A 25061-nucleotide genomic window follows, 5' to 3' on the forward strand; every position below is an offset into this window, starting at 1 on the left:
TCCGGAACGAATGAAGTACTTAACCCGAGGTACCACTGTATAGGCTTTCAAGCTGTCCAAATTGGTGCCCATCACTACCTCCTGTGGGAGTGAGGTCCACAGTTCAACTGTGTGCTGTGTGAAGAAGTCCTTTACATCTGCCATAAATTCTTGAGGACTGAGGTGTTCTTGTGGTGGAAACACTCTCTCAGGCTCACACCGCTCCAGTCTGCACTACAGCGACAATAATGCTGTCCTACTTTGCAGAGCTGTTGTTGAGGGGGCTGCCTTAAAAGATATTTGAACGCGTTTAAAAAGCTGCTAGTTATGAACTGGAATACTTACTTGATTTGATGCTTGCTTGTCGCTCTTCCAACAAAATTAACAACAGAGAGCAAAGTGTTAGAAAATAACATATACTTTGGAACCTCTACTTACTGTAAATGACATTCCCATCAGGTATAACATTATGATCATTTGGAGGGGAAATATATGCAAATAAACAATTAAGGCAATTCAGCAAAGAGATACAATAACTTTAAGCAGCTTGTCAGAAATGGCTGCTAAGTACCTTTAATTCAATTAGCTTTCTCTTAAAAAACGTCGTTCAAGCCAGTCTTGTCCTCAATCCCGGGGTGCCCCCTTGAACTACAACCCCCAGTATGCCAAGCGGGGAAGGCGGGCTTACAGGCATAGGGAGGCGTGGCCACCCAATTGAATTGAACCAATAGCGCAAGGCGGAGAGCTCTTACGCGAGCGTTCGGAGCCAGATCCGCCCTGCGATTGGTCCCTTTGAGAAAATCGGGGCGGGGCCTTGAAGGAGGAGGCTGGGATTTGGCGGCGCGGCGCGGGTTGCTGGCTCAGAAGTGCTTCGAGAGCCGGAGGGAGCGGATCTGTATCGGGATTTGAAAAGTGCATAGGGGCAGGGCTTGGCTCCTGCATGGCTCTGCCGGTTCTGCCGAGGTGCGTGCCTTGTTCTTGATTGTGTGTGAGGCGGGCGGGGGGGAAGTAAATAGTTAATCCGGATTAATGTGAGCGGAGGGGGGAGGTGAATGGCTAATCCGGATTGGGAAGGGTGTGTTGCCAACCTAAAGCGGGTCTTTATTGAGAGGAAGAGAAGTCAACGGGTTAACTGGATTCGGGAACCGCAGTGGACTAGATCCGGATTGCAGAGGATGTGTGAAGCTAGTAGATCCGGATTGAAGAGAATGTGTGTCCCAAATCTGGACAGCGCGTCTGGTTTGTCGTCGGTAATCCTGAAAATGGGTGCGCAACTCGGACATCGGTTTCAGGAAAGGCTACACATTTAAGCGCTACTAAAGAGATGTGCGTGTGCAATGAAATTCCTTAATCTGGATTAAATGGGATTTCTCCCCCCACACCTCCCTCCTATACTTGCTGTTAACTTCGTGTGTTGCTGCCCTTTCCTGACACCTGGTTTTGGGCCCCTGAAGTACCAGGTGCTGTCGTTGCTGGAGTGTGTGTGTGTGTGTGGACATCGGTTGGCACTTACCTGGGAGCTGCAGAAAGATTTAAAAGTTAGCATTCCCTTGCCTTTTCACTATTTTAATAGTCATTGTGCCATAACCATGTAGACCTTCTATTTCTAGATCTATTGAACCTCGAAACTTTTGGGTTTCTTGTTCCACTCTGGATGAAAGACCTTGCATAACTGCACGTTAAACTGCCTGTGGGCTATGGCCCCATCCTTCCCACGGATACTTTTAAAAATAACGACTTAAATCAATATACACTGTATATTATTGACTGTCTTTTGACCCCCCCCCCCCAAAAAAGCTCAGGCTAATATATGTCTGGGTCAGCCTGCTCGATCCTCTCAAGAACCCTGTGAGGTAGGCTTGTGGAGAGGATTCAACATATCAAAGGGAGTCTGCTGTCTGAGTAGACAGCTGTCTCCTGGTCTAAATCAGTTTCCATTCATTTCTTATCAGCCCTGTGTTACCTCGTGTGTCTGGATATATGTAATATCTCTCTGTGTGTGTCAGTGATGACACCAGCCCGGTAAGTATGCTGCCTGGGTGTTTGTCACTCCCAATTAAAATGAAGCAATTTCTTGTGAGTAGTCAGTTGTGCCGACATCCGCGAGGCTTATTTTCCTGAGTCAGCCCTTCTCCCCCCCCCCCCAAATATGTTGGGTATCTGGGTGGGCAAGATGCTAGCTGGCCCGCTGCCTTTTTGGCACGTTTTGGAATCTGTATGCGTCTGAGCTGGGTGGAAAGCTTTTCTCCCTGATGAGTTGAGAAACTCTGGCGCTCTGCTTGAGGCTCCTTGCCTGGCCAAACTCTTGGAAAACGGAGTTGAGAGACGGGGAGAGGTCTCTCTCTCTCTCTCTAGGTCTGGGGTTGTGTGTCTTGAGGGACTCATCAGAGTTTCCTGGAAGCCAGTTGGCTGGTTTGTGTGTATGAGAGAAAGAGAGATCTACGATGTTCTCAGCCAGGGCTGGCGTTCAGACGGTCTCCTTTCCCAGTTTGGGGATTAGCAGCCAGTGAATCTGGCTGCCCTGACTCCATTTGCCTTTCAACACCCTGTTTAATGACTCCGGGGGAAAGACCTCCCAATTATTATCTCTTTCACTCCTCTCCCCCCCCCCCCCCGCCTAACGCAGCTGTGGTTTGTTCTCTTCCAGAATTCCTCCTCCGAGCCGGCTGTTCGGATGCTGAGCGGGCCACGCTCCCAAGGTTTGCACACAGAAGCGGTGCCTTGAGACCACTGTGAAGGTCTTTTTTTTGGTGGGGGGCAGAAGCTGGGAAGCTGGACGTTGACCGGGGGACATGTCGGAGGAGAGGCTCTTAAGCATGGACGAGGGGGCGCTCCGGAAATTGGTGAGTTTCTCCCGGGATGCCTGCCCTGTGGAAGGTGCCCGCAGATTGCTGCAGTGGATATAAGAAAGTTTTGGCTATCTATCGCTGGCTGCTTGTGGATTCAGATCACCAATTCCACACTAGGGATCGTTAGGAGTGAATGAAACTGCCGATATAACACAGTTGTACGAATCTATGGTGCAAATGCATTGGGAGCACCGTGTACGTTCTGGACGCCTCATCTCAGAATGGGTATTGAAAACTTGGAAAGGGGCAGCTGAAATTATCAGGGGAGTGGAGTGACTCCCCCAGGGGGAAAGGTTGCAGTGTTTGGGACTTTTTAGTTTAAAGATAAGGCAAAACGCGCTCGAGTCCGGCTTGCGGGTTTCCCACAGGCATCTGGTTGGCCGCTGTGAGAACAGAATGCCGGGCTAGATGGGATATTGGCTTCACCCAGCACTGTTCTTCATGTGCTCTTAGAGTCCAGAGTGAAGCCAGGGGGCTTTCAAGAGTGCCTTCTCCACCCAGCACCCTTCTTGCTTCTCAGAGCCTGGGAGGTTTGCAGATCTTTGATTGAAGAACGACAGAGGGTTGGGGTTTTTTGTGCATTTGTCTTTCACCATGGAAGTCAAGGTGGTGTATTTTGGGGCCTCCAGGTAGTCTTCACTCCAGGTAGAGTGTCTGGAAGCACCTGCTTTGCAGGCAAAAAGACGCAGGTCCAATCCTTGACATCTCCAGGCAGGGCTTGGAACGTCCTGTGGCTGAAACCCTGGACAGGTGCTGCCAGTCAGTGCAGATCTTACTGAACTAGATGGACTCAGTGGTCTGATGCCGTACAGCGAAGGTCTCTGGCTCAGTGAAAGAGGATCTGCTTTGCATGCAAAAGGTTCCAGGTTCAGTCTCTATAGAGTTTCCAGGCAAGGCTGGGATTGTTCTGTTCCGGAAGCCCCAGAGAGCTGCTGCCAGTTAGTGTAGACAGTACTGAGCTAGATGGACTTGTCTATTGTTGGCCAGAACATGTTCTTCCACCATGAAATGGGAGAAAAATAGTACTACTACTAAGAATAATTTTATTATTTATATGTCGCCCATTTGACTGGATTGCCCCCAGTCTAAGTAATACTCAGAATAGTCGATCCAGTAAAATGAATGGGCAATAGTTCAGCGGGTCTTTTCTGAATACAATAAATCTTGGTTATTATTATTACTACAAGATTATTACTTTTAAAAATCCTTAATGAAGGCTTGCAGGATGGTTTACCTTGCTTTCAGGCATAAAATCTTGAAAGTACACGGCACAAAAGGAAAATGGACTGGGAGGGCAGAGGAAATAGTAAGCAGAGTACAAGTTCTCATGACCACCTGAAGTGAAAAAGCTCAAGGTGAGATGCCATCAAAAGGTGCTGGCTTCCCTGTTGCATCAATGGAGTGGCCCTGCATCCCTTCTCTTTCTTCCTTACTTTATCCTGATGGAATGGCTATTGCTGCCAGGTGACAGCTGATGGAGGGAGGAGCCCAGCTTCTCTGCAGAACTGGTAGCGGCCCATATATATGAGCTCATGTGAAAATTTGAGGCCATTGTATACTGAGTCAGTCCATCAGTCCCATCTAACCCAGTACTGCCTACACTGACCAGCAGCAACTCAATGGCCGCCGTCCTCTAGATGTTTTGGACTGCAATTCCCAGCTGATGTCATGGGTGCAGAATTCTGCACCTGCTAAGGGAGCTTATTGAGTGCACCGTGCTTCCGAATAAGCACAAAGGAAGGGCCCAATCCTGACCTCTGTTTAGAAATTGCAAGCCACCAGGCGAGGTCACTCAGCTTGCCAATAATAGACTTGAAATGCAACGTGGACTCTTGTAAGCCCAGCTCCAGCCTGGTGCCATCTATATACAGTAATCCCACAACGAACACACATTTAACTAGTGCGCATTCAGCTTTACACGCTTGGCAACTTAAAGAAATAATAATTAAAAAGGGGGTGTAAAGAGGACATGCATCTGGTGTGTGTGTGTGTGTGTGTAAACTTGGGCAGTCCCTCCCGCTATTCATCTCAATGTGTTTCGACTATACCTGATTTTGGCTTTTAAGAGTGATCCCCGAAATGTAACCTAGGGCAAGTTGAGGGCTCGCTTTATCGCTGGACTGTGGTTCCCATCAGCCCCTGCTTCATATGGCTGTGCTTGACTGGGGCTGATGGGAGTTGTAGTCTTAACAACATTGCCAGGCTATGTTCTGCCTCCACGATGGCTGTGTTCTGCTTCCAAAGGCAGGATGACTCTGAATGCCAGTTGCTGGGAATCCCAGCTCAGATCCTGCTTTTAGGCATCTCATAAGCATCTGGTGAGGGATGCGGGTGGCGCTGTGGGTAAAACCTCAGTGCCTAGGACTTGCTGATCGCATGGTCGGCGGTTCGAATCCCCGTGGCGGGGTGAGCTCCCATCGTTCGGTCCCAGCTCCTGCCCACCTAGCAGTTCGAAAGCACCCTTAAGTGCAAGTAGATAAATAGGGACCGCTTTATAGCGGGAAGGTAAACGGCGTTTCCGTGTGCGGCACTGGTGCTGGCTTGCCAGCTACAGCTTCGTCACGCTGGCCACGTGACCCAGAAGTGTCTTCGGACGGCGCCGGCTCACGGCCTCTTGAGCGAGATGAGCACACAACCCTAGAGTTGGACACGACTGGCCCGTATGGGCAGGGGTACCTTTACCTTTACCTTTAAGCATCTGGTTGGGACATGGGTGGTGCTGTGGGTTAAACTACAGAGCCTAGGACTTGCCAATCAGAAGGTCGGCGGTACGAATCCCCGTGATGGGGTGAGCTCCTGTTGCTCGGTCCCTGCTCCTGCCAACCTAGCAGTTCGAAAGCACGTCAGAGTGCAAGCAGATAAATAGGTACCGCTCCGGCGGGAAGGTAAACGACGTTTCCGTGTGCTGCTCTGGTTTACCAGAAGCGGCTTAGTCATGCTGGCCACCAGCTCTCTTGGCCAGTAATTTGAGATGAGCGCTGCAACCCCAGAGTCATCCGCGACTGGATGGTCAGGGGTCCCTTTACCTTTAAGCATCTGGCTAGGGCCGCTGTGAGAACAGGATGCTGCACTAAACAGGTCTCTGGCCTGATCCAGGAGGTCTCTTCCAGGTGGGGGAAGTGGAAGCTTCTTAGGCAACAGGAATCCGTTGGTTTTATGGCCGGCACGTGACGTTTCTTTCCTCTCGTAAAAGTTTGCCAGTTTTGCATTTTCTGTAGGTGTCCTTTGCCTGCCAAACCAAGCGGGTGCCCGGCGCCCTTTGAAAATGAGCTGTCCCAGAGCCCATTTTGGCTCACCTGGTCCCTGGAGCTGTTGGCCTTGAAACGAGCCGATGAGCTTTACAAGGGCTCTTTGTGTGCCTTCCAGATCGTCCCGTCCCCCCCTCTCTCTTTCACTGTGCCAAATTCCGTTTCCAGTGCCCTGCCCTGCCCAGGAGGGGATATACATCATTCAGAGCTGGAGAAGGAGGTTGGAACATCTCTCTCTCTCTCTCTTTCTCTCTCCCCTGGAGAAACTTCTCCCTGTTGGACCTCTCCATCTCCCCACCCTTTGGATAAGAGATGTCTGGAGATTGTTCAGGGCTGAACATCGCACCTGGAGAGGTGTTGGGTGGGCTGGGAGATGCAGGGGCTGTTCGCTGCTGCGCTAGTAGTTCTAAAAGAATTGGCCTAGCTGTGTTTCTCAGCTGTTGTTGGATTACAACTCGTATCATCCCTGAGCACTGCCGCTGCTAGTTGGGATGATGGGAGGTGTAGTCCCAACGACGACTCGGGGACCCAAGCTTGAGAAACACTGCGAGAGGAAGTCGCTTGTTTGAGTGACCTGGGAGATGCTGCTGCTGCTCAGTGGGAGAGCATCAGCCTTGTGGAACGCAGAAGCTCCAAGGTTCAGTCCATAGCATCTTGAGCAGGGGTAGGCAACCTAAGGCCCAGGGGCTGGATGCGGCCCAATCGCCTTCTCAATCCTCAGTCCAGCCCATGGACAGTCTGGGAATCAGCGTGTTTTTACATGAGTAGAATGTGTGATTTTATTTAAAATGCATCTCTGGGTTATTTGTGGGGCATAGGTATTTGTTCATTCTCCCCCCCCCCAAATATATTCCAGCCCCCCACAAAGTCTGAGGGATGGTGGACCAGCCCACGGCTGAAAAAGTTTGCTGACCCCTGATCTTAAGGTAGGGCTGGGAAAAGAACCCTCCTGCCTGACACCCTGGAGAGCTGCTGCCAGTCAGTGTAAACAACACTGAGCTGGATGCTTGAGCTCAGTGGAGCACTTGCTTTGCATGCAGAAGGTCGTCCAGCTTCAATCCATAGAGTGGTTTAACTGTCAGTCCCTCTTCCCAGGGAACTCTGGGAATGGTAGTTCTGTGAGGGGGAATGGGGGGGGGTGTCTCCTGACCACTCAGCACCCTTAACAAACTACAGCTCCCAGAATTCTTTGGGGGGGGGGGAAGCCATTCTAAAGTGCTTTGAATGAATCCTAGAATTGTAGAGTTGGAAGGGACCCTGTGGGTCATCTAGTCCAACCCCTGCAATGCAGAAATATGTAGCTGTCCCATACGGGGATCAAACTTGTGACCTTGGCATTATCAGCACCACGCTCTAACCAACTGAGTTGTTTCCTCAATGTAATGTGACTGAAGAGCAGTTATTCTGGATTTAATGGTATGGTTGGAGGCTACCTCCCCAAGCAGTTACGTGTTGATGTTCTCTGCAATAGACTCTTCCTTCACAGCCCCCAAAAACTTGTCGCTAGCTTGGTTCTATGGCTCTGTCTTGTACCCCCTCAGAACATAGTGCAAGTAGTGTCAGGGCTGAGTGTGAGCTGTGAACCCCAGCTTCAAATCTCATTTCTGTGCTGGAGGTAGTAGCCCTTTGTCCTCACAGCTCTATCCAATCTGTAATGTTATTATTCTTTATTGAACTTATATACAGCGATACCTTGGTTCTTGAATGGCTTGGCTCCTGAACAAATCGGCTCCTGAATGCCGCAAACCCGGAGTAAGTGTTCCGGTTTGTGAACGTTTTTCAGAAGCCAAACGTTCGACTCAACTTCCACTTGAGTGCAGGAAGCTCCTTCAGCTAATTGGAAGCCACACCTTGGTTTTTGTATGGTTTCAGGAGTCGAATGGACTCCCAGAATGGATTAAGTTTGAGAACCAAGGTACCACTGTACCGCCCTATACCTGGAGGTCTCAGGGAAGAATATGGGAAGCCTACCTTATAGGATCATTGTATTATTATTATTATCTACTACTACTACTATTACTACTACTACTACTACTACTACTACTACTATGTTTATATCTCACCTTTCCTACAAGCAGCTCAAGGTGGTGAACATGATTCTTCACCTCTCCATTTTATCATCACAACAGCCCTGCTATGTACCGGCAGGTTATTCTGAGAAACAGTGGCTGGCCCAAGGTCGCCCAATGAGCTTCCTAACTGAGTGGGGATTCGAACCCTGTTCCCCCAGGGCCTAGTCCAATGCTCTAAATGTCAACTATTTACAAGGCACTTGGGGACACTTGAGCTGCCAAATCGTGCTGTCTTAAAGTTCACGCAATCCTTTTCCCACCTTGAGGTACGCTTTGTCCCATCACCTGCTCTGAGCACCTGGGGCTGTTTTTGCTCTGGTCGCCGGTTTGCCGGAGGCAGGTGACCGGCACACCGTGTCCTTGTGTTTTCTGCTATCTCCCGTTCTTCTATTTGTTTGCACAAGCGGCGTTCTGTTTGTCTGTTTTGCTGCTACGTCGTGGCAAATACCGGCTTCACGGGCAAAAAAAGCCTGTTCTGTGAGATGCTTAAAAACACAACCTGCTAGCTTGATTTATCCTTCAGCCTGAGTGCCAAAGAAGCTTTGGCCTAGAGGCCCCTTAAAAACTTGGTGACGTGCATATAATGCCAGGTTTCGGTTAACCAGCAACTCCCCCTTGCCCCCCCCCCCATTCCTGCCACAACAAGATTAGTTTGCCTCAAGCTGGGAACACACTGTGATCAGGACCTGTGCTAATTCTCAGCTGTCTTCTCCCATCGGGCAAACGTGCTACCTTCTGGGATGGTGCAAAGAAAATGCTCAGGTGCTGTTTCAAGGAAAATTGCTCTGTCCATGGACCAGAAGATATGTGATTCTCAGGCCATGTCCCTAGCTTTGCAAGCCTTCTTTCTGCACAAGTTTACTCAAGAGTCGGCCGTATATAAGACAAACCTGCTGCATCAAGCCAAATGGGCCTTTTGTTCCAGGATTTTCTGCTCACAGTGACCCACCAAGATACCTGTGGGAAACCAACAAGCAATATCTGAGCCCAAACTCCTGCTGTTTCCAGCAAAACTGGTCTTCGAAAGCATTACTGCTTCCAGCTATGGAGACAGCATAGCCATTGTGGCTTGATAGCCTTCATGGATTTGTCAAAACCTCTTTTGTTTTTTTGAAATCATTTTTATTGGTTTTACAAATGCAAAGTTCAAATAAACAGATTTTTTTTTTTAAAAAAATCTATATAAATAGATTATCCGAATCTCAGGACTCCCCCCCCCCCCAATCCTCTCCATGGGGTTTCGTTTTAAACATCTACTACTGAATATTCATTCATACTCCAATTTTTATATCAAACCATGGTAATTTTTACACTGCAAGTGAAATCAAAATCCTGCTTTTGTTTCCATCTGCTTATAGTGGTCTCCTAAGTAACTTATACCTTTTCCCCATTCTTTTAGAAAGTTTTGGTCTTCTTGGTTTCTGAGTTTTCCAGTCAGTTTTTCATGTACGGAGCAACAGCCGCCCGGAGGCTACTAGCCCAGAGATGGAAAAAAAGACAAAGTCCCTACCCAGAGAAGAATGGCAAACCAAGCTGATGGACTATGCCGAGATGGCAAAACTGCCTGTCAAAACCCCTTTTAAATCCGTTCACGTTGATGGCCATCACTGTCTCCTGTGGGATGGAGTTCCACAGTCTCTGTGCTGTGTGAAGGAGGACTTTCTTTTATCCATCCAGAATATCCAGCTTCACTGGACGTCCCTACCAGTTCTAGCGTTAACGAGGGCAGGAGAAAACCTTTTCTATATCCACTCTGCACGCCGTGCATAATTGTGTGTAAACTTCTCCTCTTATTTGCCTTTTTTTTTCAAACTAAAAAAGTCCAAAACGCTGCAATCATGTGGGAGTTGCTCTGCCTCTTTGATCATTTTGGTTGCTCTTTTCTGAATGTTTTCCAGCTCTACAATATCTTCTTTCAGGTGAGGCGATGAGGACTGACAATCAGAGGCAAGATCAAGACCTGTTTTTTCCTAAGAGTCAGAGTTCGAACTGGAGTCAGAGTTCGAAATTAGCCAGGTGCCAGGCGCATTTTGCGACCAGCATGGGTCCAGCAGAATGTCACTTAGAGAAGGATCTGAAATATTTCTCTTTGTTTTATTCTGGATTGCTACCGTATTTTTCACTCTATGAGACGCACCAGACCACAAGACGCACCTAGTTTTTGGAGGAGGAAAACAAGAAAAAAAAAATTCTGAATCTCAGAAGCCAGAACAGCAAGAGGGATCGCTGCGCAGTGAAAGCAGCAATCCCTCTTGCTGTTCTGGCTTCTGTGATAGCTGCGCAGCCTGCATTCGCTCCATAACAGACACACACATTTCCTCTTACTTTTTAGGAGGGAAAAGGTGAGTCTTATAGAGCAAAAAATACGGTATATTTGATGTTTCAATGTGTCGTCAGCTGCTTTGAGATCTGTTCTTTAAAATATAAAGTGGTACAGAAATGAAAACAATACGCAGCATCCCATTCAGTCCAGCTCTTTCTTTTTAGAACCATAAGGACTAGAATCCTAATTTCTTTTGAGGGTAAAGGAGGTAGATCTGTGAAACAGTACCAGCCTTTCAAACAAGGTCCCCACATTCAGGCCTAGGCATCACAGGATCCTATTCCTTGCAACCTGTTACTCTATGGCTGAGAGAGTGTCCCTGGTTGCTGATTTGCTGCTGGGCCACGTTCAAGGTACCTGTGCTAATTCACAAAGCCCTAAATAACTTGAGCCCAAGTCCCTTAGACCTGATTCCTTATGCTCCACCTCTGTCGCCGAGATCCTCTGATGGGACATGTTCACTGCTCCCCCATGTGGCCCCTGAGGTTTGGCTGCCCTTTGCTGGGGACTGAGCCTGTGGCAGGGCTTGTCCTGTGGAACTCCCTGCCACTAGAGGTTCAGCAGGAACCATCACATGACTTTTGAAAACATGGTTGTGGATGTTGTTTAGACCGGACTTTGCAATGTGATCGTTTCTCTTAATCGAATCGGTCTTTGGTTTGTTGATGATGGTTGTTTATGGCTTTACCGATCGCTCTATGTTTTGCTGATTTTATCGGTACGTCGGAGTCCACCTTGCTATATTATGAATCTGTAAATAAATGGATTAACTTAAGGAGATAGATTTAAACTGGGCCTAAGCCGTACAGCATCTGGCTTGCGTATAGAAGATCCCTGCTTCAGTCCTTCGCTTCTCCAGGTAGGTGTGGGAACATCCTGGAGGAGATGTTCCACTGACATGACCCAGCAGGGATGTTTCCCTAAGCTGATAGCTCTGAGGCTGTGTGTGCTTGGCTGGAGAATGAGAACAGGTGCACTGGGGCGGCTGCTTTTTCAGGAAGTCAGGCAGAGAGGTGTGTCTGGGACCCGGTGCTGGCCACCTGCTCCTCTGTGTCCTTTGCAGCAGGCACACAATATCATTTGCAGAATGAAATGATGGGCTGTGGTGCCAGCAGGCTGCTATGTGGAGGAGACTCCCTATAGGGATGTGAATAGATGCTAGGATATATTTATTAGATATGATTCTTCCTCACATTTGTGAGGAGTGGTATCCCTTTGCAGCTTAAAAAGAAGCTTAGATTTTAATTTATTGCTATTTGTTCTCTTCATCTCATCAGCAATCCAGAATATATATATATATATACACACACACACAGTCGTACCTTGGATCCTGAACGCCTTGCGAGTCAAATGTTTTGGCTCCCGAACGCTGCAAAGCGAGTGTTTCGGCTTGCGAACGTTCTTTGGAACCTGAACGTGCAACATGGCTTCCGATTGGCTGCAGGAGCTTCTTGCAGCCAATCGGAAGCCGTTCCTTGGTTTCCGAACATTTTGGAAGTCGAACTGACTTCCGGAATGGATTCCATTTGACTTCCGAGGTACCACTGTATAGCTATGCACTGTCTTTTAATGGTGTATCTATGTGCATTCTGTATCGTATTTCTTTGTAGTCATGGTTGAAATGACCACGATGGTCGCAGCAACAAATAAACTGAAAAATACAATATAGCTATGCCCTCTCCCTGTCAGGACACAGTGAGAGTGCTTCTCACAGAGTTCTCTCTAGCAAACTTACAGGAATACTCTGTGAGCATCGGCTCTTACCCTGCACCTCTCTAGCAATCATGAATTGTTGGTTTTTGACTGCATTTTAAATATCCCACCCTCCCTCTCCCTGACAAGGCCTGTTTTTGGGTTCAGTTGGAAATGTAAAGCCTTGAGATGGGAAGGCCTGGAAAACCCCCCGGAAAAATAGGGGGGAAACCCAGGTCGCCCCCCCCTCCCGTCCCTTGTTGTAAAGCGTAGACTTAAGACCTGCTCCTTCAGACTCTGGAACTACCGTGCAAAATTTTTTTCCTTTATGATATCATAGAATCATAAAGTTGGAATGGATAACCTGAGGATCATCTAGTCCAGACACAGGTAAACTCGGCCCTCCAGATGTTTTGGGACTACAATTCCCATCATCCCTGATCAATGTTCCTGTTAGCTAGGGATCATGGGAATTGTAGGCCAAAAATATCTGGAGGGCCAAGTTTGCCTGAATTCTAGTCCAACCCCCTGCAAGGCAGGAATATGCAGCTGTCCCATATGGAGATCGAACCTGCAACCTTGGCGTTATCAGCACCACACTCTAACTAAATGAGCTATCCAGGCACCTTAAGAGGTGCCCAGATGCATAGCAGACAGACCAGCTTCCCCAGATCTTCCCATCTGTTCCAGACCAGCCTTGAACCCAGACTCTGTTGCCGAAATAGTATAATGGAATGTGATACTTGATTCAGTTTTTGGTTTAAAGATGGAAAACTGTGGTTCTAGTCCTCATTAAGAAGGAGCTCTGTGGTTCAGCTTCTGTCTCTACAGTACTTGACTGTCATATGGGTTAGCTGTCGTTTTCAGCGAAGGAAGGTTCAAGAACCAATTGTTGCCTGGAATGGCATGGAGGTTTTGCCAAAAATCGTCTTGTAGTTCCTCGGACTTGTTTCCCTCTAAATCTCCAGCACCCTTTAATTCTGGTTTAGTGTGTTGGGTTTGCCTATGGGGAAGTCTCTGCTCCAATCCCTGCTTGGTTCTGCGGCCTGTAAGGTATGTGCTGGGCAGCAATTCAGTATTTCTTTCCCCCACCCTAGCCTACCTCTCAGGGTTGTTGTGAGGAAAAATGGTGCTCTTAGTCTCTCTGTGCTCTGAAAACAGGCTTTCTATAACCTTCCGTGTTCTGCGGGTCAAAGATTTGGTCGGGTAGTTTTAAAGCATTACCTCAGCTCAACAAAAAACTTTAATCATCAACCAATCTGATACTTATGTTAGCTCCGAAAGTAAATAGTTACAACTCTTTAGTGTGGAAACAATGAAATTGCCTTTTAAAAATGTAGCTGTTAATGTAAGGATTATTATGACTCAATTTATAATGTGCCAACAATTTTGTGCAAAGTTTAAAAAGCAAGACAGTATATTAATTTAATCTACCTTTTTAAACAATGTTAGAGAAGATATAAATGAGAACACTTTCCCTCTTGGCTCAAAAGCCCAGATCTGCCTGCGGTTGCAAAATTAATAAGAAAGAAGAAGAGGAAAATTAAACTGAAATAACACATAGCTGTGTCTATTAAAAAAGCAAAAAGCCAGTTTTTAAAGCTGCAAGCCAGTTCCTTCAAAGCAGCTTCGTGGAATATTTTTACAATATTTGACAATTAGCCCTACCTGTTCTCAGTCGCAGTTCCCTTGGGGTGACCCGGGAGGCGAGTTCAAGAGCTGCCCTCCTTTAACCCACAGATAACATTGTTTACTACATTTAGATCTCGCCTTTCCGCCAGTGAGCTCAAGGTGGTGTCTACCTGGTTCTAAAAAAGACTTGGTTAAAAGTGCACCGTCAGAAATTACTTTTCAGCAAATATTTTTGTTCACAGGTTTTCAAAATATGCAGGCAACAAAGGTTCAAGCAGATTCACAGTACAACTGTTGCAGTAGTGGACAACATCAAGGATGTTACAGTTTTGCAGTGGAAATGATTTATTTGTTGTAAAATAACAGCCGAACAACATTGTTATTGATCTGTGCGGGTTTATTTTATTTTATTTTTTGCTATCCAGCCCGATGATGAAACTGGCTTTTTAGTGGTGGGGGGCTAGAAGGTCTCTCCCTTATTATTTTGATCCTGTTCTCTGAACTTTTGGAGACTGGAGGCTGTTCTTATTTCTTCACTCAGGCTAAGAGGGGATTAGCCCATATAAGGAGAAAACTATGCTCTTCTCTATTTTTCCCTTTCTCCCTTTCTCTTCCTTCTCTCTCCTCTCCTGCCCTTCAGCCAGGTTTCCTCCCCTCCCCACCTCTCTGCCCCGTCTTTACCCATCCTGTGCTTGCATTCCTCTGCCCCACTGCCACCTCCATCCATGCCCCCCTCCAAATACCAGCAAGATTCCCCCTATAGCTTTTTCCCCCTGCCAATGCATTCCTGAGGGCTGGGCACGGAGGGGATTGTGTGTGATCCAGCAAAGGGTGGGTGGAAAAAGGAAAAGGACTGGTGCGCAGCTGCAGTCCTCGGCAGATTCGGGATGATTGGTACATCTGGCACAGCATCGCTGACTCTGACCGGCAGCAGCAGCAGCAGCAGCTCTCCAGGGTGTCAGGCAGGGGATGTTTCTAGCCCTACCTAGAAATGCCATTGGGAATGGAACCAGGGATCCTTCTATATGCTAAGCAGATATTCAGCTATCTGTTGGCCCATCTAGCTCAGTGTTGTCTGCACTGACTGGCAGCAGATACTCGGAGTTGCCAGGGATTTAACCCAAGACTTTATGCATGTAAGACAGATAGATGCTCTACACTACAAAGCTGTGCCCCTTTACTGGTTCACACCATTGGTCCATCTAGTTCAGCACTGTCAACACAGGCTGACAGCATCTATCCAGGACTTCAAGCAAGGGCCCTACCTGGACTTGCTGGGGATCAAAACTGGGACTGTCTACACTATTATTATTATTAATATTATTATGCAAAGCAGATGCTCTGGCACTGAACCACAGCCCTTCTCTCTCCTCCCTACCTAGCCAGGTAACAAGGCCAACCCCCAAGGAGTGGGGAGAGAACAGCTTAAGTCCTTTTTCAGCCAGGTGGGGTGGAAGATAAGGAGTTCTGAGTCTTTACCTGTTTGGCTCTCCTCCCTCCCTCCCTTGCTTGGGGCTCACCTGTTCACCCAGCTAGCTGGCGAAGGGAAGGCCGACTGGCACACCTGCACAATCTGCCTCCCGGATCCTGCCTGCCACTGCCTCGGCTGGCACAGGGCAAGGTGCTGGCTGGGTGCCACCCTCCTCGGGTTGGCTGGTTTGAATGCCTCTTTTGTCTCCCGTTCACCTTGAATCAAGGGCTCCAGGTTGCGGCCGCCCCCTTTGGGTGGGGAGGAGGAAATGTGGGGTGTGGCAGGCCGCTTTTGCTTCTGGGGGGTGTCTCCCTGCAGATGGGAATGAGGGTGGGTTAAGTTCCTGAAACACTTCCCCTCCCCCTCCCCATACTGCTAGTGGGGTGGATTATAGAATTTTTGTAGGGTTTGGGCTTTTTCTTCTATTCCAGGAGGGGGTGAATGGTTTTTATCATCAATATGTTCAATGATTTTTAAAAATAAAAAATATTGTTTTCATATAAGACCGAGAGACAGGGACTGGCTCAAGGTCATTCAGAGGGGTTCATGGCTGAGTGGGGGATTCGAACCCTGGTCTTCCAAGTACTCGCCCTGTGCTCTTAAGTGGGGGGGGGCACCACAGTGGCCCTGTAGGTTTCATTAATTTCAGTGGGGTGTTTGCTCTCATCCATAGGTAGGCAGACTAAGGCCCGGGGGCCAGATCCAGCCCAATCACCTTCTAAATCTGCAGCGAGTTTTTACATGAGTAGAATGTGTCCTTTTATTTAAAATGCATCTCTGGGTTATTTGTGGGGCATAGGAATTCGTTCATTCCCCACCCCCCCAAAAAAATATAGTCCGGCCCCCCACAAGGTCTGAGGGACAGTGGACCCAGCCCCTGCTGAAAACGTTTGCTGACCCCTGCTCTAATCAGAGGTTTTCAACCTTTTGGGGTCCACGGCCCCCTGGACCAGCTGCATTCTTTCTGCGGCACCCCTGTGGGGCTCAGGAGCCAGTTGCGTCACCCCTTGCCTACAGAGCTGGCAGCCCCTCACCCTTTTTCAAACACCCTCCCTTGTGTGTTCCCTCTTCCTCCTCTCCCCTCTCCTTGGGAGTCCTCTGGACAGCTACAGCTGCCGCCCCTGGTCTCTGAGCTTCCTCCCCTGCCCCAAAGAGGGGTGCCTCCTTACACTGTCCCATGGGGGCCTGAGAAGCACCCCATGATCAGGCCCAGAGGCACCATTCACCTGTGGAGCTTGTACCCAGGGCTTCTGTAATAAAGCCTTGGGAGACAGAGACACAAGAGGGCGTCAAAGGAGGGAGGAAAGGAAAGAGGGACTGAGGCCAGTGTGGCCTGCGGCACCCCTGACCAACATTCAAGGCACCCCAGGGTGCCACAGGACACTGGTTGAAAACTGATATAGAAAAATAAGGAGTGTTGGCTTTTGCTGCCCAGCTCCCCAAGGGACTGAGTCCCCTAAGTCCATGATCCGTCAGAGATGAATGGATGGAGGCAGGAGGCAGTGAAAGCAAGGCAGATCTTTATTTTTCTGTTGTAACAGAGCTCCCTCCCCTTCTAGCAAGGAGGCAAGAGAGACCCAGAGCCCAGAAGAAACATCTCTTTTAAGGGTTTACGTTTTGGCGTGGAGAAGCAGGACATCCTCTCTACAAACAGTCAGAAATTACATCTCACATAAAGTGGGGTAGCTGTGGCTCAGGCAGGCCAAGGTGTGTTATTTCTGAGGATTTAGCAAGTTTTACATAGTTCCAGACACAGTTTACACAAAACATTAGCATTTGATAAGACCATCAGGATGCCAGCAGACAATGACAATACAAAGGAGGTTCAGAGATATAGGAGAGGAATCCCTTCAGGAACTTCCCCTGATTGCTGTCTGCCTACCTGTTCTCAGGCAAGGGGGATTAAGGAGGCAGAGGGAATATTTAGAGTCTTTAAGAGAGCCAAGATGGTTTTTGGATTGCTCTCCTGTGCTATTTTAGACATGTGGCTTTTATACTTATGTATGTGTCTTTACCTTGTGTAGTTTTCAACATTTATTTTATACTGTCGTAGCTCAGCTCCCGAACGCCTTGGGAGTCAGTCAAAAACCCGGAAGTGAGTGTTCTGGTTTTTGAACATTCTTTTGGAAGCCGAACATCCGGGGGGGGGGGGGGCTTCCACGGCTTCCAATTGGCTGCAGGAGCTTCCTGTGCTTTGGAAGTCGAACGTTTCGGAAGTTGAACAGACCTCTGGAATGGATTCTGTTAGACTTCCAAGGTACAGTGGTACCTCTAGATGTGAACGGGATCCTGAAGCAAAGTTCTTAACCTGAAGCACTATTTCTGGGTTAGCTGAGTCTGTAACCTGAAGCGTATGTAACCCGAGGAACCACTGTAATCTCTCTCTCCTGCCATTGTCCAGGAGAGCTAAGTGGAACCTCCAGGGTGAGGGCAGTGTACCAGAGTCTGGGAACGTACCATTCTCAAAAGGAGGGGTGGCTGGCTCCCTCCCCCTGCACCCTATCCTTCTAGAGCTCCTGCCTGTGTGGGATGCAAGTCTTGTTCCCAGGATGCTCAGCTACCTCCAGCCTCTGTGAGTCCGAGTCCAGGAATGCCTGCTTGTAGTGGGAGAAGGAAGTGGGTGGGAATCCCTTTGGAATTCCAGCCTGGCTAATTCGAGTTGATGAATTAAGCACCACTCACTGAGGCTTGGCTTTGTTTAGCAAAAGGGCAGTGGTGGCAAATGGTCACAGTCTTGTACCTGGATCACACCAATACACACTCTCCAGCTGTAACTGCCCATCTTTGGACTCCCCTTCTCCTTTATTTTGGGGGTGTGTGTTTTACTACCCCCTCCCCCCTCAAAAACTGCAAGCTGCAAAACCTGAAAAAAATATAAGGGAATTCTTTTCAAAGTCCCATAAGAACGGAGTCTTTTTGAAAAGAGGGCAGTGTGGGGAGAGAAACTCAGTTGTGCTTTCTTTTTCTTTTACGAGGTTCTCCCAGAACTGGTACAAAGGGCAAAAAATGATTTGTGAATGCTTAAAAACAAAAGGGAACTTAAAGGCAGTCGTGAAATTAAACTCAGAGCTTGAATGCAGTAAAAGTCTGGGGGGAAAGTTTTCCCCGCTCACTTTTTACATACAGTGGTACCTCGGGTTACATACACTTCAGGTTACATACGCTTCAGGTTACAGACTCCGTTAACCCAGAAATAGTACCTCAGGTTAAGAACTTTGCTTCAGGATGAGAACAGAAATTGTGCTCCGGCAGTGCGGCAGCAGCAGCAGGAGGCCCCACTAGCTAAAGTGGTACCTCAGCTTAAGAACAGTTTCAGGTTAAGTACGGACCTCCGGAATGAATTAAGTACTTCACCCAAGGTACCACTGTACTTCTTATTCCAGTATGAAATTGTGTTTGCCTTTCAGGGTTGATGTTGACTCTGTGCACACCACATGTTTAAAGCACATGGCTTTTTCCCTATGAAAAACAATCCTGGGAACTGTAGTTCACCCTGTCACGGCACCCTAGTTCCTGGCACCCTTCATAAACTAAGTTCTCAGGGTTCTTTTTTTTTTTTTTTTTTGCAGGGGAGTCCCCAAATCCCACTGGAGGGCAAATGGAGGGCAGGTGGTGGTTTTAGCTGCGGTGTAGGAAGAGGGTTATATCCGGCGGGAGTTGCCTAATAGATGCACAGCTAGAGAGGTCTGTTTTGAAGCTTGCTCCAGCTTGGCTACCTTCCAGGGCTGTTAGGAGGATAAAAGGGGACCACCCCATGCTCCTTGGAGGAAGAGCATAATACAGAAGTGGAATGCTATTTCATTTTTGAAAAATCTCTACATTATAAGGTCTTAGCGAGGTTAAAGGTAAAGGGACCCCTGACCATTAGGTCCAGTCGTGGCCGACTCTGGGGTTGCGGCGCTCATCTCGCTTTACTGGCCGAGGGAGCCGGCGTACAGCTTCCGGGTCATGTGGCCATCAGGACTAAGCCGCTTCTGGGGAACCAGAGGAGCGTACGGAAACACCGTTTACCTTCCCGCCAGAGCGGTACCTATTTATCTACTTGCACTTTGACGTGCTTTCGAACTGCTAGATTGGCAGGAGCAGGGACCGAGCAACGGGAGCTCACCCCGTTGCGGGGATTCGAACTGCCAACCTTCTGATTGGCAAGTCCTAGGCTCAGCGGTTTAACCCACAGCGCCACCCGCGTCCCATCTAGCGAGGTTACGTGTCTGCAGAAACCTGAGCCTGGGTTACACCTATCCATATCAGCCTGTAGGCATAGGCCGCTGGTGTTTATACTGTCACCAGAAAATAGGCCTTTTTTCAATGGCCTAATTACCCATCTAAAAGGACTCAATGTCCCCCAAGTTTATCGGTCGGAGATGAATGAGCGCAGGCAGTGGAAACAAGGCTGATCTTTATTAAGAGTTCTGGTAACAATACAGACAGACAAGAGAAAATGAAGAAATGCACATCTGGGTGAAAGGAAGGTCCCTTGTCTGAAAGCATCGAAGGCTCCTTGCATCGGCTGCTCCAACATCTGGATTTTGCTTCTCGAGGCACTGCTCCCTGTTGCTCTCCCTGCCTGGTCTGGGAAAACAGCGGCGTCTTGGCCCTGCAGAGTCCTGCTTGCCTCCAGCTGCCTCTCCACCTAGCTAACTCCCTGCTTTAAATTGAGGCCCTGTTTTTCTAGGCCGGCCTGCTCATAACCGTTAATTTCCTGCCCGGCGGGGGAGCGTGAGCTGGGGCCGCAGCATGTCCTGTTCTTCCCAGGGCGCAGGGCAGCCCAGGACGCCGAATTCTCCCTGCGCGCTCCTCTTGGAATCCGCTCTGCGGCTCCCAGCAAGCAACCTCTGGCCGCAGAGTGGGGCTGGCCTGTTAGCAGGGCCCGGAGGGCTGCCTCTGGCCTCCGCCCTCCCTGGGCTGCTTACGTGGCCTTGGGGTCTCTCTCTCTCTCTTTGTGTGTTCACATTTGACGACTGCCCTTCCTACCCCCCCAAGTTGCAATCGCTTCCCCCCACCCCTCAAAACCAAAACCTTTCCAAGCATTTCACATCCGTCTGCCTCGGACCCCTAGAAGCCAGGCAAGTCCGAAGTTTCTGCCTGTTTCGTTTGTCTGTTGGGTAGGGGTGACGGTTGTGCAGCCTTCAAGCGCTTGCGAAAGGTCCCTGGTCGGACTGGGAGGGACTCCCTGCCGGAAATCCAGCAGAGCTGCTGCCAGTCAGTGTAGGCAGTACTGAGCTAGATGGGCCAGTGGTCGGACTTGCTATAAGGCGCCTTCCAATGTTCTCACTTGGGAAAGGGATTTAGCTCAGTGGTAGAGAGCATCTGCCTGGTATGCAGGGGATCTCCAGTTCGGCCTTGCTTCATAAAGCGCTGGAGAGCTGCTGCCAGCCAGTGTGGTCTGGCTTTGTAAAAGGCAGCTTTCCACCTTCCTAGGAAGGCTTCCCCCCTGGAGTGTAGGAGGAGAGCTGGCTGGGAGAGTAGACCTGGCAGGGGCCGTGGTAGTGCCAGCCAGCCCCTTTTCTCAGTCCTCTTGTACATCTGCTCTTCCCGGTATTCAGAGGTAGACTGCCACTGGACCTGCAGGTTCTACTGCCTAATAGTGGCTAAATGGTCCCTTCTCCATGCGTTTGGTCTAATACCCTTTTAAAGCCGGTGACCTTTGCTCAGCACATCTTGTGACTGCAAATCCTGTAAATTAATGATGCATTGGGCAAAGATTGTTTCCCCCCCCCCCCTTTGCTCGTGTATATAGAGGACTGATTGGGTGGCAAACCATGAGGGGTATGCCCCCCTCTTTTCCGAGTGGGCTGGAGAAACTCGGAGCAGGGAGCTCATCTCTTGGGTATTTTAAGGAGGCATCAAAGCTGTGCGGACAGTTTTGAAGTGGGTCTGTGCCTCTTCTTGGGGCTCTGGCGTGCCCTGGCTCTTTCCAACTGCTGCAGCAGCTGTTTGTGACCTCTTGCCTTCTGCATCCAAGGGGAAATGCCACGGTGGAGTCCCTCCCTTGTTGCTTGGCTTGGCACTGTCCTTCCCGGTCTAACTGTAGCTGTGCCAGTGGCCAGCCATGCGAGGGAGAATAGGGTGGAGAGAGACAGAGCCCTAATGGGTGATGGACAGATGTTTCCGCCATTGATTGCCCCACATGCCACATGAGCAGGAACTGTTTTCCAGGCTAGGTGGGCAAAATGGGTCCCCAGTTCTTTCTGCACCAACAGGAAGACCCCAGTGCACGTCTTACAACTCTTTGTTGCCTTGGGCTTCTGCCTCCCCACACTGCCCCCCACAAAAGTGGTTTTAAGTTAAAAAAAAACGTATTTATTTAAAAAAAAGTTATTATTTTCAGGTTTATAAAAGGTAAAGGTACCCCTGCCCGTACGGGCCAGTCTTGACAGACTCTAGGGTTGTGCGCCCATCTCACTCAAAGAGGCCAAGGGCCAGCGCTGTCCGGAGACACTTCCGGGTCACGTGGCCAGCGTGACATCGCTGCTCTGGCGAGCCAGAGCCGCACACGGAAACGCCGTTTACCTTCCCGCTAGTAAGCGGTCCCTATTTATCTACTTGCACCCGGGAGTGCTTTCGAACTGCTAGGTTGGCAGGCGCTGGGACCGAACAGTGGGAGCGCACCCCGCCGCGGGGATTCGAACCGCTGACCTTTCGATCGGCAAGCCCTAGGCGCTGAGGCTTTTACCCACAGCGCCACCCGCGTCCCTTCCTTCAGGTTTATACATTTCACTAATTTTACAATCACTATAACCTTTCAATACTTGACTTCCTTCCCCCTTAAATTCATTTTTAATATCTTCTGCCTATCCAACTTTACTTAATTTGCTCACTTATTCCATCTACTTTAAATATATACTCTTATGAAACTGCAGGTTATTGCAAGAATCCTGCCAATGTTCTTATCTGTATACAATTTATATATTATATATTCAATAAACCATTTCCATTCTTTTATTTAAAAAAGTTTGTTATCTTGATTTCTTATTCTTCCAGTAAGTTTCGCCATTTCTGCGTATCCTGTAAGTTTTTGTATCCATTCTTCCTTTGCTGGGACTTCTGCTTCTTTCCATTTTGGGGGCGAGTGACATTCTTGCCGCTGTAGTAGCATTCATGAATAAGTTTTTATACTGTTTAGGTAGTTCTGTCCCTATAATTCCCATTAAAAAAACCTGTTTTTAATACTACTTTTTTAATGGTTGTAATCTGCTGAATGTTGGAAGTTTTGGGACCAATAAAAGAGAGAACTTCACACAAGCACATAGTTAAAACTTTGGAACTCCCTGCCACAGGGACCTAGATGGCTTTAAAAGAGGATTAAATAAATTCATGGAGAAGTGGCCTATCGAGATGGTTATGCTCTGCCTCCACAGTCAGAGGCATCAATGCTTCTGAATCTGTGGACCATAATTTACTATGTCTGCGAAGAACACTTACAGCTGGAATTCAGATTGTTGTACTATGGTTGACCTCTGGGACTCCCTGCCACAAGAGGCAGTGATGACCACTAACTTGGATGGCTTTCAAGGAAGACTAGACAAAATCATGGAGGAGAGAGACGGCCATTCAAGGCTACTAGCCACGGTGGCTCTGCTCTGCTTCCACGGTCAGAGGCAGCGATGCTACTGAATCCCTGTTTCTGGAAACCGCAGGAGGCAAGAATTGCTCTTGTGCAAGTTTTCCATTGAGGCACCTGGCTGGCCACTGTGAGAACAGGATGCTGGCCTAGATGGGCCATTGGCCTGACGGAGCAAGCTCTCCTTCCATTCTTGTGTCTGCAATATGGGAATCGCAATGTTGAACTACCTTACATGCTGCCTGGGGCTGATGGGAGTTGTAGTTCAAAACATCTGGAGTGCGGCAGGTTGGGGAAGATTATTCTGACTGCAGTGCCAACTCTCCTCTTATCTGTAAAGGCAGGGGCAAAGGACCCCTGGATGGTTAAGTCCAGTCAAAGGCAACTATGGGGTTGCGGTGCTCATCTTGCTTTTAGGACGAGGGAGCCGGAGTTTGTCTACAGACAGCTTTCTGGGTCATGTGGCCAGCATGGGATGCTGTGATGGAAACCAGAGAGCACGGAACACATTTTACCTTCCCGCCGGAGTGGTACCTATTTATCTACTTGCACTGGTGTGCTTTTGAACTGCTAGGTTGGCAGGAGCTGGGACAGAGCAACGGGAGCTCACCCTGCCGCAGGGATTCAAACCGCTGACCCTCTGATCGGCAAGCCCAAGAGGCTCAGTGGTTTAGACCACAGCGCCCCCCACGTCCCCTCTTATCTGTGTGCTTGTGTGTGTGTGTGAGAAAGAGAGCGAGAGCGCTGTTGTCAGCTGTGAAGGTGAGTTGTGTATGTGTGCTGGAGATCTCTGCAGATGCTTCAGGAAATGTCTTCGCTGTTCCCGTTGCTGCCTTTCCTCCATATTCCGTCTCTGAATCCAGTCGCTCCAGAGAGCAGCCTCTGCAGCACCCTTCCTGACTCAGACAAAAGGGGTCAGGAAATGCAGCTGTGGCGAGGCTGAATGCTGGGAAGCATGACCCCTTACTCCACCCCACATCCAGGAAATGAGTCGGGGCCTGACTGCTGTACAGGGCTGGGCTGGGGGTAGAGAGATTGAGAGAGGGAGGGTCGTGGGCACGCCCAGCAGGAAGCGGGACACCCGCAGTGGTGGCTTGGCTTTGATCAGGGGATGTCACTCCCTCCAGATGTTCTCGGACTGCACTTTTCCATCATCCCTGGCTAAAGACCATGCTTTCTGGGGATGATGGGAATTGCAGTCCAGAGATTTCCCTACGAGGAAAAGGTGTGCAGCCATGGCAGTTTAAATGAGAGACCAGGGTGGTGTAGTGGTTAGAGTGTTGTACAGTGGTACCTTGGTTCTCAAACGCCTTGGTACTCAAACAACTTGGAACCCAAACACTGCAAAACTGGAAGTTGGTGTTCCGGTTTGCGAACTTTTTCGGAAGCCGAACGTGCCCCATTCTGAGTGCCACACTTCCATTTTGAGTGCTACACTGAGGTCTGTCTGATTTTGCTATTTATCTTGCGTTTTTGTTTTTGCGGCTTTTTTGTTTTGTTTTTGTGACTGTGTGGAACCCAGTTCAGCTACTGATTGATTGATTGTGTGTGTGAGTGCAGTACATTGTTTATTGCTTTCATTTTGTGGATCAATGGTCTCGTTAGATAGTAAATTTCATGTCAAATTGCTGTTTTAAGGGTTGTTTTTAAAAGTCTGGAACGGATTAATCCGTTTTGCAATACTTTCTATGGGAAAGCGCGCCTTGGTTTTGGAACGCTTTGGTTTTGGAAGGGACTTCCAGAATGGATTAAGTTTGATAACCAAGGTACCACTGTACTAGGACCCGGGAGAGGCTCGGGTTCAAATTCTCACTTGACCTTGTGATGTTCACTGCGTGACCTTGGGCCCATTGCTGCTTCTCAATCTAAATCTACCTCACAGGGTTGTTGTGTGGGCTAAATGAGGAGGGAGAGAACCATGTATGTTACCTTGCTTCTTGGGCGAAAAAAAGTTTCCTGCAAAAAACGAAACGAATTTAAAAAGTGGCACCATAGCGCTTTAAACGTCTGGTGCAAATGCAGCCCTTGCTCTTAACGTCCAGTTTTTATTGGTAATTTTAATGCTGCAATTCCTGGAGCGGCTTGACAATCCATCCCCAAGGAACCATGGAAACCGTAGTTCTGCGAGGGAGGGAATAGGGACCTCCTAAAAGTACCCCTCGCAAACTTTATTTCCCAGGAGCCTTTGCAGGAAGCCGTCTGTGGCTGTTCAAACCAGCACGATACTGCTT

At 48.7% G+C, this 25061-nt stretch overlaps 1 protein-coding gene across 9 annotated transcripts in view; it reads left to right on the forward strand.

Annotated features, from left to right (window-relative positions):
* The first annotated feature begins 804 nt into the window (after nt 1-804).
* The window catches only part of SMTN (smoothelin), an 83950-nt gene continuing 59693 nt past the window's right edge, over nt 805-25061 (forward strand). For 8 of the 9 annotated variants that reach the window (XM_083417604.1, XM_083417609.1, XM_083417606.1 and 5 more), the window contains exons 1-2: nt 809-942; nt 2627-2822. In XM_083417604.1, the coding sequence (XP_083273730.1) occupies nt 2772-2822 (51 nt within the window). In that variant the 5' untranslated portion in view covers nt 809-942; nt 2627-2771. Of the gene's footprint in view, nt 943-2626; nt 2823-25061 lie in introns of all 9 variants that reach the window. The other variant, XM_083417607.1, reaches the window with a different exon arrangement.

This window comes from Podarcis tiliguerta (assembly GCF_965153285.1).
Source record: "Podarcis tiliguerta genome assembly, chromosome: 16".
NCBI lineage: Eukaryota > Metazoa > Chordata > Lepidosauria > Squamata > Lacertidae > Podarcis > Podarcis tiliguerta.